At 36.0% G+C, this 18,470-nt stretch overlaps 1 protein-coding gene across 1 annotated transcript; it reads left to right on the top strand.

Annotated features, from left to right (window-relative positions):
* Positions 1 to 8,796: 8,796 nt before the first annotated feature.
* LOC140498119 (olfactory receptor 7D4-like) lies at positions 8,797 to 9,735 on the top strand. The gene has a single exon (XM_072599405.1). The coding sequence runs from the start codon at positions 8,797 to 8,799 to the stop codon at positions 9,733 to 9,735; it is 939 nt and encodes a 312-aa protein (XP_072455506.1).
* The last annotated feature ends 8,735 nt before the right edge of the window (positions 9,736 to 18,470 follow it).

Below are 18,470 nucleotides of genomic sequence, written 5' to 3'. Positions count from 1 at the left end.
TTGTTCATTTTTTAGTTTTCAGCATTCATTTCCACAAAATTTTGAACTCCAAATTTTCTCCCCATCTCTCCCCTCCCTCCACCCCAAAACACCATGCATTTTGACTAACCCTTCTGCCAATCGGCCCTCCCTTCTGTCACACTCCTCCTTTCCTTTATCGCCATCTTCTCTCCTGTCTTGTAGGGCAAGATAAATTTTTATACCCCATTACCTGTATTTCTTATTTCTCAGTTGTATGCAAAAATAACTCTCAACATTCATTCCTAAAACTTTGAGTTCCAATTTCTCTCCCTTTCTTTCTCTCCACCCATCCCCACTGAGAAAGCAAGCAATTCAATATAAGCTATCCATGTGCAGTTTTGCCAACCACTTCCATAACAGTCATGTTGTATAAGGTTAAGTATATTTCCCTCCATCCTATTTTGCTCCCCATTTATTTCATTCTTTCTTTTGACCTTGTCCCTCCCCAAAAGTGTTACTTCTAATTGCTCCCTCCTCTCATTTGCCCTCCCTTCTTTCATCCCCCCACCCCACTTATCCTCTTCTCTCCTACTTTTCTGTAGTATAAGATAAATTTTCATGTCAAATTGAATGTGCATGTAATTCTCTCCTTAAGCCAAATGTGATGACAGTAAGCTTCACTTTTTCCCTTTCACCTCCTTCCTTTCTGCCTCCATCGAAAAAGCTTTTTCTTGCCTCTTATATTAAAGATAATTTACCCCATTCCATTTGTCCCTTTCAACTCCCAATATATTCCTTTCTCACCCCTTAATTTTGCTTTTTAGATATCATCTCTTCCTATTCAATTCACCCCGTGCTCTCTGCCTATATATATTTGTGTGTCTCTGTGTGTGTGTCTCTGTGTCTCTGTGTCTGTGTCTGTGTGTCTATGTGTGTGTGTCTGTGTGTGCATAACCCTGCCAACTACTCAAATACTGAGAAAAATCTCAAGAGTTAGATATTATATTTCCATGTAGGAATGTAAACCATTCAACCTTTAAAAGTCCCTTACAATTTCTCTTTCTTGTTGACCTTTTCATGCTTCTCTTCATTCTTGTATTTGAAAGTCAAATTTTCTATTCATTTCTGGTCTTTTCATCAAGAATGCTTGAAAGTCCTCTATTCCACTGAATGATCATTTTTCCCCCTGAAGTATTATACTCAGCTTTACTGGGTAGATCATTCTTGGCTTTAATCCTGGTTCCTTTGACTTCTTGAATATCATATTCCAAGCCCTTTGATCCCTTAATATAGAAGCTTCTAGATCTTGTGTTATCCTGAATGTATTTCAATAGTACTCAAATTGTGTCTTTTTAGCTGCTTACAGTATTTTCTCCTTGACCTGGGAACTCTGGAATTTGGCTACAATATTCCTAGGAGTTTCTCTTTTTGGATCTCTTTCAGGAGGTGATCAATGGATTCTTTCAATATTTATTTTACCCTTTGGTTCCAGAATATCAGGGCAGTTTTCTTTGATAATTTCATGAAAGATGATGTCTAGCCTCTTTTTTTGATCATGGTTTTCAAGTAGTCCCATAATTTTTAAATTGTTTCTCCTGGATCTATATTCCAGGTCAATTGTTTTTCCAGTGAGATATTTCACATTATCTTCTATTTCTTCATTCTTTTGGTTTTGTTTTGTAATTTCTTGTTTTCTCATAAAGTCATTAGCTTCCATCTCCTCCATTCTACTTTTAAAAAACATTTTCTTCAGTGAGTTTTTGAACCTCCTTTTTCATTTGGCTAATTCTGCTTCTTTAATGAATTATTCTTTTTATTGGCTTTTTGGACCTCTTTTGTCAATTGAGGTAGCCTATTTTTAAAGGTGTTATTTTCTTCAGCATTTTTTGGGTCTCCTTTAGCAAGCTGTTGACTTGCTTTTTATGATTTTCTTGTATCACTCTCATTTATTTTCCCATTTTTCCTCCACCTCTCTTACGTGACTTTCAAAATCCTTTTTGAGTTCTTCTATGGTCTGAGACCATTGCATATTCATTTTGGAGGTTTTGAATGTGGAAATCTTGATTTTTATGTCTCCCTCTGATGGTATCTATTGTTCTTTCTCATCTTAAAGTATGGAAGAAAACAGCTGTTCACCAAGAAAGTAGCTTTCAATAGTCTTATTTTTTCCCCCTTTGGGGCATTTCTCAGTCACTTACTTGACTTTTGAGTCCTTTGTCAAGAGGGGGATATGGTCTGGGAAACTATAAGTTCTCAGTTCCTCCAAAGTGGCACAGTCAAGGGAGTAAACTCCTCTCCTGGCTTGTGCACTGGTCTGGGAGCAACCAAAACTTTTCTGTCCAGGATCTGTGAGTGGAACTCCCTCTTCACAACTGCCTCCAGTTCCACCATGCCAGCACTTGTCCTCACCCCAGGGCTGCCACTCAGGCCTGAGATTCAGATCAGTTGCTCAATTCCACCAGGATCTTTACGTGGAGGGCTCCAGAACTGGATGCTGCCACTACTACAGGGGCTACTGCTGGCTGAACCAGATCATGTTCCCTTCTCAACCAGGGGAAAGAACTTTCTCACTGACCTTTGAAGCTGTTTTTCACATTTTTTGGGTTGATCAATTTGGAAACTGCAGCTGCTGCTGGGGATTCTGCCCCTTGAGGCCTGTTCTAGTCCTGTTCCTACTGGGCCCATGTGGTCAAGGCTGTGCTGCATTCTGTGGGCTGGGCTCTGCACCAGACCTGGTGCAATAGATCTTATCTGTCAGCTTTGCAGGCCACCTTGGGCTGGAAATCTCTTTCACTCTGTAGTTTTGTTACTTCTTCTGCTCTAGGATTTATTTAGAGTCATTTTTTACAGGAATTTTATGGGCTGTGGAGGGGAGCTTCTACAGGTTCATCTTTCTATTTCACCATCTTGGCTCTGCCTTGTCCAGAGTGATAGTTTTAGGGTGATAAATAAGGCCATTATTTGTCTTAATTCTAACTTAGCCTTCAGTCATGAAGTGGGATTTTCTTCAGACAAACTGAGGCCTGGGAAAGACCTTACTTTAGAAAGGTCAAGGTCAGCACTGCATTCTGGGCCATCACAAGTCACTTTGACTCTTGCCTTGCCACCAAACTTTGGTGAATCTAGAGGACAGAGTGAGGTTCAGGACTTTGTGCAGTTCTGCCTCACTTGAATCCAGATTATGGGCAAGAAGAAATATTATCCTAATGATTTCCTTGGTCCTCTTCAAGAATGGAGTATGAACAACAACAATTTTGTGACTTTTGACACAAAATTTCCCTCCCCTACCTGATCTCAGTTTCCTTATAAAATGAGAGTATTGGATAAGGTAGATCAGGCATTCTATGTTCAAAAGTTTAACCATTTTTGACACTGTATGTTCTAAGGTCTTTCCCTGCTCTGATGTTCTATTGGTGATTTAAGTCCTTCTTCAATTGTAAAGTTGTTTCTCATTGGGTGAACTTTTCTTTTCCTTCACCCATATTGTTTATTCTAGACAAGGATTCTCACTGACTACCATATTCATACCCTAGGGTGGCCACACTGAGTGTAACATTGCCATTTAAATGAGATTGATGTCTCCTCTTCCCTCCATTATAAAAGATAGCACAGAGCTCAGCTACAGAAGTACCTCCTTCTGCATTCCTTAAAGAATACATACCTGCACACACTTTCCTTAGTATATTCTGTCAGCCTCTTAGACAAAAAGCAATTATTAAAATTTCTAAGTTACCTGTGTCTCCAAAGACCTTTCACTTCTGGGCCTCAGTTTCTTGATGTGCATAAAGCAGTAAGACTAGATAATTTCTGTTTCTTTTAAATCTAAAAATATGACCCTATCACTTATAGTCCTATCTGGACAATTTATACAACTACTAAAAGGTCAGGCAATTACCATTCAGTAAGTGCCTACTATGTGCCAGGCACTAGGGCTGTCAATACAAAGAAAGACAGAAGACATCTCCTGTCTTTCTCAAGCTCATAAAATCAAGAAGGAAAAAACATATAACTGTGCAAAACGTATCTGCAGAATAAATAGTAAATAATCAAAAGGATAGCAGCTGGGTTAAGAGAGTTTGGGAAAGGCTTTCTGTGAAGGTGGCATTTTCACTGTCCCTGGCTAGCATTTTACCATAGAGACACTCATTTTGCAGTTGTAAATCAGTACTGGATTATCTATACAGATTCTTCAAGTTTGGGATATTTAGGTGGGATATTTCTCCATATGCTGATGCATCTGTCCCCCTTACATCTCTCCTCTCTATTGTCTTTTTCACCATGCCCATTTCTTCCCAACCTTGTTTTCTTGGTATTTTTTCTTTTTTATCTCTATAAGTAAGAACTGTGCTACATAGATAATATTTTAGATTCCTTCAAGATATAAAAATTTATGAACTTATGAAAGACTTGCCTCAGAAAATTGCTGCAGATGCTCAAAGAAAAGACGAGTACACACTTTTAACAGGTATGTCATTGGAGGATAATATTGCATTGGACGAATTTTTGGCTCAATGTTCTAGAGAGGCTGTGACATAGAGACCTGAAAGGCTATGATTCAGTGAAGTTGCAAGTAGCGAGACTTGGCCCTTATATGAACAAAAATTTTCTAGAGTTGTTCAGAGTTGACCTGATTTGTAAGGTTGTATATTCATCCTTTCAGGAGATCTTATAGTGGAAGATTGCTAACACTTTTTCTGAGATGCCATGAAAGGGAGTTCTTGTCTTGGTAGAGATTGACTTTAATGACTTCTGAACACTTCTCCCATTTGGAGATGCTATGAGTCATTGGATAGGAACAGTCAGATTCCTGATCATGGTGCTGAATTTACTCCATGAATATGACATACCACAAATTCTAAATGAACACATCTCTTGCTTGAAGTTGTTGCTATGCAAATGAGATGGCAGCATAACTTGATGTGGAGGCTTTAAAAACCAACATTGCCTCTAGAACCCTGAATGAAAATCCTACACTTCGCTGGTGGCCATTTATACAATTGTTTTTCAGTATGTTCAGCGGTTTTCTCTGGAGGCTTGAAGAGTATACAGTTAAAGTAATGAGAGGTTGTGCTAAAATCATCATAATGGGAATAAAGAAGAAAAAGAGAAGGGCAGATGTTTTGGACACAAAATTAAAAGCACAGGATAGTATGTAGGAATTGAAATACCTAAAGATATCAAGATTTGGGGAATTAAAAGACTTATTTTTAAAAATGGAAGAATCATGATTGCATGGATAAGTGGTTATTTTTAATCTCTTCTGAATGAGCTTCATTCATGGGAAACTTGCTCTTTCCCCAAGGATCCCAATTCATTTCTGCAAAAATCTGATTCTTGAAAGATTTACCCTTTTCTTGAGTCAAAACTAATATTCCTGTAACACCATATATTGGTCTCTCATCTATCTTCTGAAACTACCAGAAAAATGAATATGTTGTACAAATCATACTGAAAAACATTGGTCTTGTATGAATTCAAGCTTTTCAAATGCCGGGGTTCTTGGACTTTCCTCTATTTTAGACCAATGGTTATTAAACTGTTTTCTGGATATGACTGAGGATCCCAAAGACCATTTCATCAGGTCTGCAAAGTCAAAAAAATTTACATAGTACTACCAAGATATTGCTTGCCTTTGTCATTCTCTCAAGATGGCAGAGGATGTTTCCAAGGTATGTATGACCTGTGAATTAAGAGTAGCAAAAATGAAGACTGAGTTAGATACTCACTGGAGGAATTGTAGTTTTGCCTCACAACTTGATAAATCTACAGATGTTGCTAGACAGGCTGTTTTGCAACAGTCAGGTATCAACACCAACTAATTATTGAAGAAGAATTTCTTTTATATGAACGCCTGGCAATAAACAAAATCAGTGGTGAAATATGTCAAGTGTCAAATAATGTTTTTGAATCTCATAAGTTATACTGAGATAAATAGTTTGACCTTTGCATTCTTGATAAAAAAAATTGATTTACAAGTCACATTTGCAAAACTGTAAAACAATATTATTCTTATCCCCAAAATTTTTGTTTGGGAGAATGTAGGTTTTTTTAAAATTAAAATATGTTATTTAAGTAAATATATAGTGTGCTTTTTCTGGTGTTCAGTCATTTCAGTTACATCTGACTTTCCATGACTCCCTTTGAAGTTTTCTTGGCAAAGATACTGCAGTGGTTGCCATTTCCTTGTCCAGCTCATTTTATAGATGAGTTAACTGAGAGAAATATGCTTGTCACTTGCACAATTTCATCCACCTAGTAAATGTCTGAGAGCAAATTTGAACTCAGGTCCTTTTAACTTCATACCTTGCACTCTATGCATTTTACCATCCAGCTGCCCTGCAAAGAGTTTATTACATGAAATTGAATTACTAAACATTTTAAACATTTATTCATCTTAATTGCTAATACAGTAAACATTAATAGATATGAAACAAAAGTTCTTTTCTGGTGTCCTCAATAATTTTAAAGAACATAAAGGGTTCCTGAGACCAAAATGTTTGAGGACCAATGCTTTGATTTAGATCATACTTGCCTTACTTTGTTCCCCTGGACCAAACACTGAAGTGCTGCTGACATTGACTTCTGGATCTTGGGTTCACCTCCTCCCTCTGGCACCTGTGTAACTTTTTGCCTTGGGACAGTGGATGAAGTGACCTCAAATGACCTGCTCTCTTGTCTCCCAGTTCTGGAACTGTTGTCACTGCAGGCCAAGCTTCACATCCCCTACTATCCTACTGAATCATTGTCCCTCTCTCCCATAACTGACATCCATCCCTCTGTAGATTACTAAAATTGGTTTGTGTCATACATTAAAAAAAAACTATCTGATTTATTATTTATATTTCTTAACATTCTTTTCTTTTTAAATTTTGAGTTTGAAAACATCATGTTCCCACAGCCTCTGAGAAAGCAAGCAATATAATATCAACTATACATGAGAAATCACACTAAACACATCTCTTATTGTCATATTTCTAAAAGAAAGCAAGAAAAATAGAGAAAATTATAGTTCAGTTAATACTCAGTTCATCAGCTCTCTCTCTCTCTCTCTCTATCTCTCTCTCTCTCTCTCTCTCTCCCTCTCTCTCTGTCTCTCTCTCTCTCTGTCTCTGTCTCTCTGTCTCTCTCTCTCTCTGTCTCTCTCTCTCTGTCTCTCTCTCTCTGTCTCTCTCTCTCTGTCTCTCTCTCTCTGTCTCTCTCTCTCTGTCTCTCTCTCTCTCTGTCTGTCTCTCTCTCTCTCTTTCTCTCTCCAAGTTGGTAGCATTTTTTTCATCATGAGTCCTTTGGAATTGTACTGTATCATTGCAATGATCAGAGTAACCAAATGTTTCACAGTTGTTCATCCATGGTTGTACAAATTTTTAAAAAAGTAAAATAGAGATCGAACCAGTGAAACTTGGTTAGCAGTTATTTACATTTAAAATAACAAATTTCAATATGTAAAGTATTATAGCAAATTTTTACTCACTACTCAAAGTTTTTTTTATCAGGATTCTTTACCTTTTCTTTTATATTCATTTTTTTTTTTAATGATCATAAGTAGTGCATCCTTGACTTATGACTCTGCAGTTTTTACCTTGCCATTATTTCATAAGGGCCTTTCTATCATTTTCAATATGCTTTAATTTATAATATCCAATGCTCCTCATACTTATACTATAATATTTCATATTATTATAGCTCTATATTTAATTATTTATATATTACACAATGATATTTAATATTCATTTAAGTTGCATTGTATTTTGCAGTAACAATAATGTATAACAAACTATTCTTATATTGCAGGGTTGTCTCAATGTTTTTTCTTGCATCTATATGTAATTTTGGTATGAAGGTCTTTGAACCAATAAATTTTTAATGCTTTCTCTATGTAGTCCAAAAATGTAGTTATTGGGTCAAGGAGTGTTTAATTTTAACCTTTCAATATTTAATGTCAGATTTCTGTTCAAAGCGATTTTAGAACTTTGCGATTCCATGTGCATTGAATGAGTGTGCCTATTGCCCCCAAAACAATGAGTGTTGGGTTTTGTTTCTCTCGATTATTTTCACCCTGTTTCATTGATGTTACATCTTTAAAATATTTTTGTACCTTTTCATTTTTAGCAGAATTGAGTCATATTGCAAAGATGGGATTTGTATCCTTCTTTTCAAAACTCTTCATATATTTTGACCATTTATCTGTGGTTGATCAAATTACCTCTGTAATATTAAAAAGACTCAATTCATTATATGTTTTAAATGTCATTTTTTCTGTGTCAAGTACTGTAAATACCTTCTCCAATTCATTGTTTCTTTTTTCTTTAATTCATTGTTTTTTTTTTATTTTATAGATGTTCCTAATTTTATGTAAACCAGCACGTATAATTGGTGCCAAATCATTCCTACTATTTGCTTAATTGAAAAAAAATAGTATTTCCAATTCAAAACAGAAATTAATTCTCGGGTTCATGTTGGTGAATTTTTTTTATTATTCTATGCTTAATGTTTAACCCACAGAACATTTTTAACTTCAATGAATATTGTTATTCAGAAGGGAATTTTCATTTCATTCATAATTTCTTAAGTTCTAAGTATGGTCAATGGAGTTTTGGGATGAGAGACCTGGAAAGAAACTAGACCACTTAATTCAACTTTATTTTACATAAGAGGAATTTGAGTCTAATCAAGTCGGGGTGAATTGCCTAAGATCACACAGGCATTAAGTGATAGATCTGAATTGAAACTTGAGTCTCCTGAGTCCGAATCTTTTCTTTCTGTTACAAAAGTAGGAAGGCCTTCTGTTTCCATGTTAGACTCTTACCACGTCTTTGTCCTTGTAGATGCAACGGATGCATGGAACCAGAAAATCAAACACTTGTATCAGAATTCCTTCTTCTGGGACTTTCTGAGAAGCCAGAGCATCAGCTACCCCTCTTTGGGCTCTTCCTGAGCATATACATAGTCACTGTGTTTGGAAATGTTACCATCATGTTGGTCATTGGCTCAGATTCCCATCTCCACACACCAATGTACTTCTTCCTCTCCAATCTGTCCTTTGTTGATCTTTGTCTGGTATCCACCACAGTTCCCAAGATGCTGCTGAACATCCTAACACACAGTAAGGTTATCTCCTATGGGGGATGCTTTATCCAAATGTATTTCATTCCATTTTTTGGCTTCATAGATAGTTTTCTCCTCACTGCAATGGCCTATGACCGTTTTGTGGCCATCTGTCACCCTCTGCACTATGTCACCATAATGAATCCGCGGATTTGTGGTCTCCTGGTTCTGATCTCATGGACAATTAGTCTTCTAAACTCCACTCTCCATATTTCATTGATGACTCGGCTGTCCTTCTGTAGCAAACGTGAAGTTCCTCACTTTTTCTGTGATAATAGTCAGATTACAAAACTGTCTTGTTCTGATACCCTCATCAATAACATCTTCTTGTATTTGGCAACTGGCCTGCTGGGTGTTCTCCCCCTCACAGGGATCCTTTTCTCTTATGGACAGATATGTTCCTCCTTATTGAGAGTCCCATCTCCTGGGGGAAAATATAAAGCCTTTTCTACCTGTGGGTCTCATCTCTCTGTTGTTTCATTATTCTATGGCACTGGACTTGGGGTATATCTGAGTTTCTCAGGAACTCACTCTTCCTGGAAGACTTCAGTTGCCACAGTGATGTATTCCGTGGTCACCCCCATGCTGAACCCCTTCATCTACAGCATGAGAAACAAGGATATAAAAGATGCCATGAGGAGAGTTATTAGCAAAATACCTCCTTCTCATTGATGTGGTCTGCCTCTAGTGCTGGAATGTGGTATTGTTATTGAAGGTCAAAATTCTGTGAGGCAGAAACTTCAAATCCAAACTCTGAAGGTCAGTAGAGTCCAAAGATTATAGTTCAGGGTAATGTTTTCCTAGTTGTATGATGTCTTTTAATATCACTCAAGCTGTACTTCATGGCATTGATTGGTGAACTTTCAGTAACATTGCCATCTTGTTTTACACAGTTTACTTTATTACAGCATCTGCTCTTTTTCTAATAAATATTAGAGGTAGAATTAGTAGACTTTCAACTTTAATTTCTGGGTCATAATATATGTGCCTTGGGCAAGTCACTTAATGCCTCTGAATCTCAATATTTTCATTTGTATGATGAGGATTTTCAGAACTGTTCACTCCTGACCATAAATCAAATGAAATAATGTATGGGAAAGCATATTATACAGTATAACTTGCTAAACAATTTTAGAAGAAAAAAAGAGGAACAGAGAAAAGATGGTTGTGATCTTGTTGTGCATGACTCCTCCACCAGATTAGGTTCCCATTTCCCAATGTCCTTTATAAATGGTCTTCAAGAGTTATTTTGAGCAAAACAAATCATTAACTGGTACCTTATTCTTTTTGTTTTTAACTAAGCTGGTCCTTGGACAACAGTCACGTCATCTGTCTGTGCACCTATTCTCAAAGCCCCCCATGGGTGGTCAAAACGTAGCAGAAGTTGTGCTTTGCTGGCAAAGCCTTCAAAAATCTATTGCAGTTATCTGATATGATGAGGCACTAAAGGAAACCATTTTCATAAGTATAAACATAAAATTTTGCTGTGAGGTAGCATTGCCAGATAGATTGAATAGTGGATTTATCATCAAGAAAATATGGATTCACATCATCTTTCAGATGCTTACCAGCTGTGAGATCCTGAACAAGTCATTTCATTTGTCACAGTATCTCTTTATTCACTTATAAAAGGAAAATGATATTTGTGATAATAATAATAATATATAATTAGGATTTATATAATACTGTCAGTTTTGGAAAGCACTATACATTGATTATCTCATTTATTATTGTGGGGATAATAGCACCTATCTCAGAGGTGATTTGAGAATCAAATGAGAGATTTGTAAAGTACTTTGCAAAATGAAGGCATTTTATTATCTATTATCACTATCATCATCTTAGAATCACGAAGCCATAGAGATTTAGCATTAGTCACCCTCTAGATCTGCTTCCTACAGAAGAAAGTGACCATTTTATAAGATATGAAATCCTAACTATATAGGTCTGGTAAGACATATGTCTTTGAATAAGATTTGGTTTAAATCTGACCTCTGCTGTTTACTAGTTAGTGTTCTTGGCCACATCTCTTAACTTTTCTTAATTCCAGTTACCTCTTTTTTAAAACTAAGGAGTTTTACAACATGATCTCCAAGCAATCTTTGTCCCCTTCTGATGAGAAGGAACTCATTATCTCATAAAATAGTCCAGACCAATATTTATGGTCATTAGTCATTGATATGTTCTCCATGGATACTGGCTCCAAGAAGTGTTAGCAAGAAATATACAGGACTGAATATCTTGCTTCAAACACACAGAAATCTTCAGAGACCTGAATGTTATATCCTGATGCTCTTTTTGCCAAAAACATAAAATTGTGATCTATACTCAAAGTGCAGATTATTCTAATAGAAAGGAAGGAAAGGGACCTTAAAATTTGTGTGTCCACTCTGTTGGACATTAGGGGTAGGAAAGTGTTCTTCTCAAAATGAAAGGGATTTTCAGTTTTTAAAAGAAGTAAAATGAAATGTATGTGAAGCGACCAACAAACATTGACCAGGGAGGAGTTTAAATGTGGGGAAAGTACCAAAGAGGAAAGAGAAAGAGCAGTTAGAAAACAACAATCCATATATGTCTCTCCTAAAAGAAAAGGAATTTGGATTCTCTAAGATGAAAAAACTACTTTTCCCACAAAATATGGATATATAGGCATTGTCAGATGAGAAGTCATTCAGGAAGAGTCAGAAGCCAAAGAGATAAATCAGTATCTTTAGTCACTTTCTGCTAAGAGAATTCTCTATGTCACAATCTTTCCCAATGGAGAGATCTATCTCCCTGGGCAATACATCCATCAGATGAGGGAGAGCTTCCCTTGATTTCTGTACAGTACTACAGATTCACTTTGGCACAAATGCAACTGCCTGAACGAACTGGGAAACAGTTGCTAAGAATTTTATAATTTGAGATAAGAAACTAAGCACAGGTGATGTTTTCATGGCTGCAACTGATTGCAGGCATGAGTTTCAGAAGGAAAGTGCTGATATTGAAAATAAATATGAATGTAGGAAAGTACTCTCTAAGAAAAGGATTAGAATTTCTGGACCAGGTGAACAACGTGGAAATGAAGAGCTCTTAGCCATGCATAGTAGCTGACAAACACTGAACTACTTTATATATGCAATATATTTACCTATACATGTTGTATCTTCCCTGAGTTCCTGAAGCAAAGACTTTGTTTTTCTCTTTGTATCTCCAAACATCTAAAACAGTATATTGAACACAGTAGCAGTGTACTAAATGTTTGTTGAATTTGAATTTGTTTGAAATGATGCAAATTTATTTCCCTGAAGATTTACCAATCCAATCCAATGAGTTTTAAAGGGAAAAGGAAGGGAAGGGAGAAAACCACCTACACATGAACACTAATCTAGAGGCCATCAAGAGCATCTACAAGGTAGGAAAAATAGCCTAGAAATAGAAATAAATAAAATAAAATACAATGAAGTAAAATAAAATAGAAATAGTCTATTTTAGTGGGTATTTCAGCCCATACAACCAGCTACATGTTTTATTTATTAGCTCAATGATTTTCTCATGTTGACTTTTATTTATTATGTTCACTTCTCTCCTTTCATTTCCATGATTTCCAATTAGGTGTTTAATTGAGGATTTGGTATTTATTCTTTTGATAATTATTTTTAGTGGCATGACCAATTCAATCACCTCTCCTTTCTATTCTTTATTGATGCAAGCACTTAAAGATATAAATTTCCACTAATTACTACTGTGAGAGCATCCTATATTTTTGGTATGTTATCTCATTGGTTTCATTCCCTTTAATGAAAGTCCTATTTCTATAACTTGTTCTTTGACTCACTTATTATTTAGGATTAGGTTGTTTAGTTTCCAATTTGTTTTCAATCTATGTTTCCATAGCCCTTTATTGAAAATAATTTTTATTGTATTATAATCTGAAAAGGATGGATTCATATTTCTGCTTTTCTTAATTTCACTTTTGAGATTTTTGATGCCCTAATACATAGTCAATTTTTGTGGAGGTGCCATCTACCACTGAGAAAAAATATATTCCATTCTATTCCCATAAAATTTTCTTCAGAGGTTGATCACACTTAAGTTTTCTAAAATTCTGTTCACCTCCTTAATGTTTTTTCTTGTTTACTTTTTGTTAGATTTATCTAATTACAAGAGGGGAAAGTTGAGGTCCCCATTAGGATAGTTTTACTATCTGTGTCTTCCTTTTACTCATTTAACTTCTCCTTTAAAAATTTGGATGCTATGTCATTTGGGGCATACATGTTTAGTATTAATATTACTTCATTGTCTGTGGTACCTTTTAGCCAGATACAGTTTCTTTCCCTATGTCATTTAACTAGATCTACTCTTACTTTCGCTTTGTCCAAGATCATGATTTTTACTTCTGCATTTTTTTTTACTTCAGGAACAGCATTGTGTATTCTCCTCTGGCTTCTTAACATTTGTTCTGCGTATGTCTCTGGGCTTAAAATGTGTTTCTAGTAAACAGTATATTGGGGGATTCTGATTTTTAATCCATTCTGTTCATTTCTGCTTTATAGATGTCATCTCATTCACATTCAGAGTTATGATAACTGTATTTCCCCATATCTTCAGAATGACGGTATTACAACTTTTGTGCTTCTCTTACATGAGGTGACTTGTTCCTTCTCTCTTCTCCTGGTACAATCTTTCTCACACTTAATGTGTTTTTCTATTTTAATATCATCTGATTATACTCAATTTCCACTTGCACCCTCTATGTTTTACTCCTCATTACCCTAATAAGGATAAAGCTTTTAAAGTTTACAGATATCATCTTCCTTTGTAGAAATATAAACAGTTTAACTTTTTAAAATTCTTTATATTTTATCTTTTCTGTTTATCTTTTTATGCTTCTGCTGAGTCTTGTAGTTAAAGATCAAATTTTCTGTAGATCAAATTTTCTGTACAACTCTTATCTTTCACCAGATACTCTTGAAAGTCCTTCATATCATTAAATATCAATATTTTACCCTGAAGGATTCCACTCATTTTCACAGGAAAGTGATTCTTGATTGTAATACTAGCTTCTTCGTCTTCTGGAATATGATATTCCAAGCACTCTGGACATTCAAGACACAAACTCAGAAAAAAAAGACCTCCAAAAATGTATACATGGAAAGCCTCCAAGAAAAAATATGTCTTGTGCACATGGTCAACTAGAATTTTTGGAAGATACAAAACAAGAGTGTTAAAAGGAGTTAAAATATTTTTACAAATTAAATGAAATTGCCATAGAAAAAAATGGCAAAGAAATGAGAGCTATTGAAGAAAGAATTAGAAAGGGAATTAATAATTTGATACAAGAAGTACAAAACCCTGATCAAACAACAAATTTCCTGAAAATTAGAACGGACCAACTATCAGATAATGACTCTATGTGACAAAAAATGATAGAAAAACGACTGTTTTTCAACAGACTGAAAAACAGAAAAAAAATGCAAGATATCTCACAGCAAAAACAACTTGCCTGAAAAGAATGAGAAGAAAAAAATTAAGACTTGGGGGAATGCTTGAATACCATGACCAAGCCTAGATATAATAGTCTAGAAATCGTTAAAAAAAATAGCCCAAATTTCTTAGAACTTAAGGGTAAAGTGGAAATAGAAGGAATCTAGCAGACACCAGTATTATAGCCATAATCCAGAGCTTCCACATTTAAAAAAACAGTCCTGTAAACAGTCAAAAGAAAAATATTCAAGTACTAAAGAAGTACAGTCAGGATCACCAATGGTTCAGCAGCCAAAAGTAGAAATAAATAAAAATCTTGGAATATGACATTCTTGCAGGCAAAGTATCTAGGCTCACAGCCAGCAATAACAAACACAGCAAAGCTGACTATAATCCCTCAGGAAGGAAATGGACTGTTATGTGTGTTTGTCCTTCATTGCCAAAGAAGACCATGCCACCAAAGAAATGATGACATGACTTGCACTTGACTTTGTTTTGAGTGAGGGAGGGCTGTGCAGGTCACCAGCCTCACTTCTCCTCCAGAGCCATCTGGGTCCAGTGACCAGATAGTCATCAGGATGACTGGAGATGACCCAGGATGAGGCAATTGGGGTTAAGTGACTTGGCCAAGGTCACATGAAACAGCAATTCCAAACATTCCTGATGAAAAGACAAGAGCTGTTTAGAAACCTAGGAGTTCTAAAATAGGAATGAAGAGAAGCATAAAAATCTAAACCTGAATGAACAATGATAAAATACTAAGCAATTATAAACTGCTTTAATTCCCATATTGGGAGATGATACATTTGTCCCCTTTGAAACACTAGAATCATCAGGGGTCATAATCAAAGCAGAGAGAAGGCATGGGAGTGATTCCATTATGTTCTGATAGTCTTAAGAGAAGAGTGGAAATGAAGTAGAAGAGGAAAACAGTAGGGGGAAGAAAGAAAAAATATGTTTGGGAAAACTATCTCATGTCATCAGAGTGCACAAGCAGAAATACTTGCAAACAGACAAGGGAGTGGAGCTGACACTTGAACTTCACTCTCATTTGAATTGGTCAAAGGAGGAAAAAATACATACAAACACACATAGTGTTGGATACAGAAAAAAAACCATTTCACTGACCAGGAAAAAGGAGGGAAACTGGTGTAGGGGGAATTTGAGGAAGGGTAGATTAAGAGAGAGATTAACCTTAATCAAAACAAACTCTAAGGATATACAAAATATTTATAGATTTTTTAGGGACAAAGAATAGTCATTTGAGGGGATGTCTTTCAAGTAGGAAATGGCTGAGCAGGTTATGGTATATAAATGTGATAGAATACTATTGTGTTGTAATGAATAATGAAGGGGATGGTTTCAGAGAAATTTTATTAAGATCTTATAACAATTGGTAGAGAGGGAAGAAAGAGGTCTAAGGGAACAATTTGTACAAGGATGATAAGGTTAAAGACATATGGTTTGTAAGAATTAGGAACTCACATCATTGAAATGACCATGATTCCAGGGACTAATGATGGTATGTGGAGTCTGTGTCCTCATAGAAAGCAAAGGACTCAGAGTACAGAGTGAGACATAAATTTTTTAACGTGGCAAATGAAGAAATTTCCTTTGGTTGACAATGCATGTGAGTAACAGGAGTTTTGTTTTTCTTTGCTGTTTAATTGTATGGTGGGAGAATGGTGAAAGAGAAGACAGATATTTAATGATAAAAGGATAACATTTTTAAAAAGAATTAATGGTGCTACGGTGACTGATTTTGTTTAAATAAGAAGCATATCACTGGAGATTCAGAATTAGGAAATACTGAGGTTTAGGAAGGCATTCCCTTCATAGTAACATTATCCTTAGGACTCTGAGAAGGGGCATAGTGATTTTTAGCCACATGGTTGGGGTCATGCCTGACTACATGCTTTTGGGGGTGGAGGAGACAGACCATCTCATGTGAGGGCAGGCTGGAGAAAGAAAGGAAGGAAGGAAGCCCAAAGAGATTAAAAGAGGAGGACAGATATGGGAGAGGGAGAGTCTCATGCACATGTAATCTGGACCAACTCACAAGCATTCCAGTTTTTTGGCAAAGAAAATTTTAGGTTCTTCATACTGGGAGGAACATGGGACTTATAGAAAGAAATTGATGTGAATATGCAAAAAATTCGCTAATAAACTTGAGCAATGTTCCCAAAGGCTCTCTCAGGGTAACTTATAAGGCAACACCTCCAGTTTCTGTTGCTCATGAAATCTCCTGTCATTAACCAGATTCTAAGAACACAATGTCTGGGTATTCTCATTGATTCTTTTAAGGAGAGAGGGGCAGCTAAGGAGTGCAGTGCATAGAGCACCAGTGCAGGAGTCAGGAGGACCTGAGTTCAAATCTCACCTCAGACACTTGACACTCACTAGCTGTGTGACCTTGGGCAAGCCACTTAACCCCAATTGCCTCATCCTGGGTCATCTCCAGTCATCCTGTTGAATATCTGGTCACTGGATTCAGATGGCTCTGAAGGAGAAGTGAAGCTGGCGACCTGCACAGCCCTCACTCACTCAAAACAAAATCAAGTGCAAGTCACGTCATCATTTCTTTGATGGCATGGTCTTCTTTGACAATGAAGGATGAACACACATTAAGGAGAGAACCATGATTGAGAAATTTCCCTCTAAGGTCAAGTGGGAAAAAATTTGTTTCTGCAAAGTCTTAAATTAAAATTCATTTTCGTAAGTCAACAAAAGGAGAACTCTTCTGATAAGAATCCACTCCAAATCAAGATTATAAATTGATCTCTGTGGAAGCCTCAACTACTGAGATTTTGCAGAGATGTTCATCAAATCTAAACCAAGGTTCATTGCCTATTAATTTCATCATGTTGATCAGGGAACTCCCCTGATACAATATTCTTACACTAGCATGAGAAATTCTGTCAAATGCATCGCAAAAGTTGAAATACATTGAAATTCCCAGTGAAGTTAAATGAGTTTCATGGGAAATGATTCATAATGCTGCTTGTGTATGTGTGTGTGTGTCTGTGTGTGTGTGTGAACCTGTTCTTGGTCTTTTTCTTTATCACTTATCCTTTCCAATTTTTATAAATAGGCAGCTTAGTTGCCCAGTGGCTAGAGCCCTAGATTTAGATTTAGAAAGATCTGAGTTTAAATTCACCTCAGACAATTACTGTGTGACCCTGTGCAAGGCACTTAACTTCTTTCAGCCTCAATTTTTTCTTCTATAAAATAGGAATAATTATGGCATACAAATAAAAGGTTATTGAGAGCATCCAGTGGAATAATATATAAAAAACCTTGCAATAAAGCACAGTATAAATGCTGATTATTATAGTTGTCAGTGTTGTTGTTCTTATTCAATCATTGAAAGAAAACACAAATTTAATCCTTACAACCCTAAATGTGAACTGATTAAATTCCATAACAAAAGGAAGCTGACTAGAGGAAAGGATGAGGAAACAAAACACAATAATTTACAGCACAAATGAAATTCATTTTAAGTACAAATATACAAACAAAGTAAAAATGAGGAATAAATCAATTGTATATAAGCTGACTCTAAATAAACCAGAAGACAAACCTTGTGATTCAGATCGAAGATGAAAAAACAACAAACGCTGACAAAGACAAGAGAGATAAATCAAAAAACTACATTATGTTTAAGAGTGGCAATTATCGTTTCCATACAAATGATTTCAGTTTTGTTCTTTCTCCTGAGCTGTAGACCCACATCTTTCAATTGTCTTTCAGGCACTACAAACTGGAAGTCTGCAGATATTATGAACTCAAAATGTGCAGAAAAGAATTTATTAGATTATTCTCTCTAAATCCATCATTTTTCTGAATTGCACTATTTTAGTTGAAAGCATCACCCTTCCTACAGCTTCAAAGGTTCACAACCACAGCACCATCCTAGACTCCTCACTCCCCTTCTCCTACAT

The sequence above is a fragment of the Notamacropus eugenii genome, chromosome 4 (assembly GCF_028372415.1).
Source record: "Notamacropus eugenii isolate mMacEug1 chromosome 4, mMacEug1.pri_v2, whole genome shotgun sequence".
Lineage (NCBI taxonomy): Eukaryota > Metazoa > Chordata > Mammalia > Diprotodontia > Macropodidae > Notamacropus > Notamacropus eugenii.
Note: the sequence above shows the minus strand (reverse complement) of the source record. Positions and strands in the feature narration are given on the sequence as shown.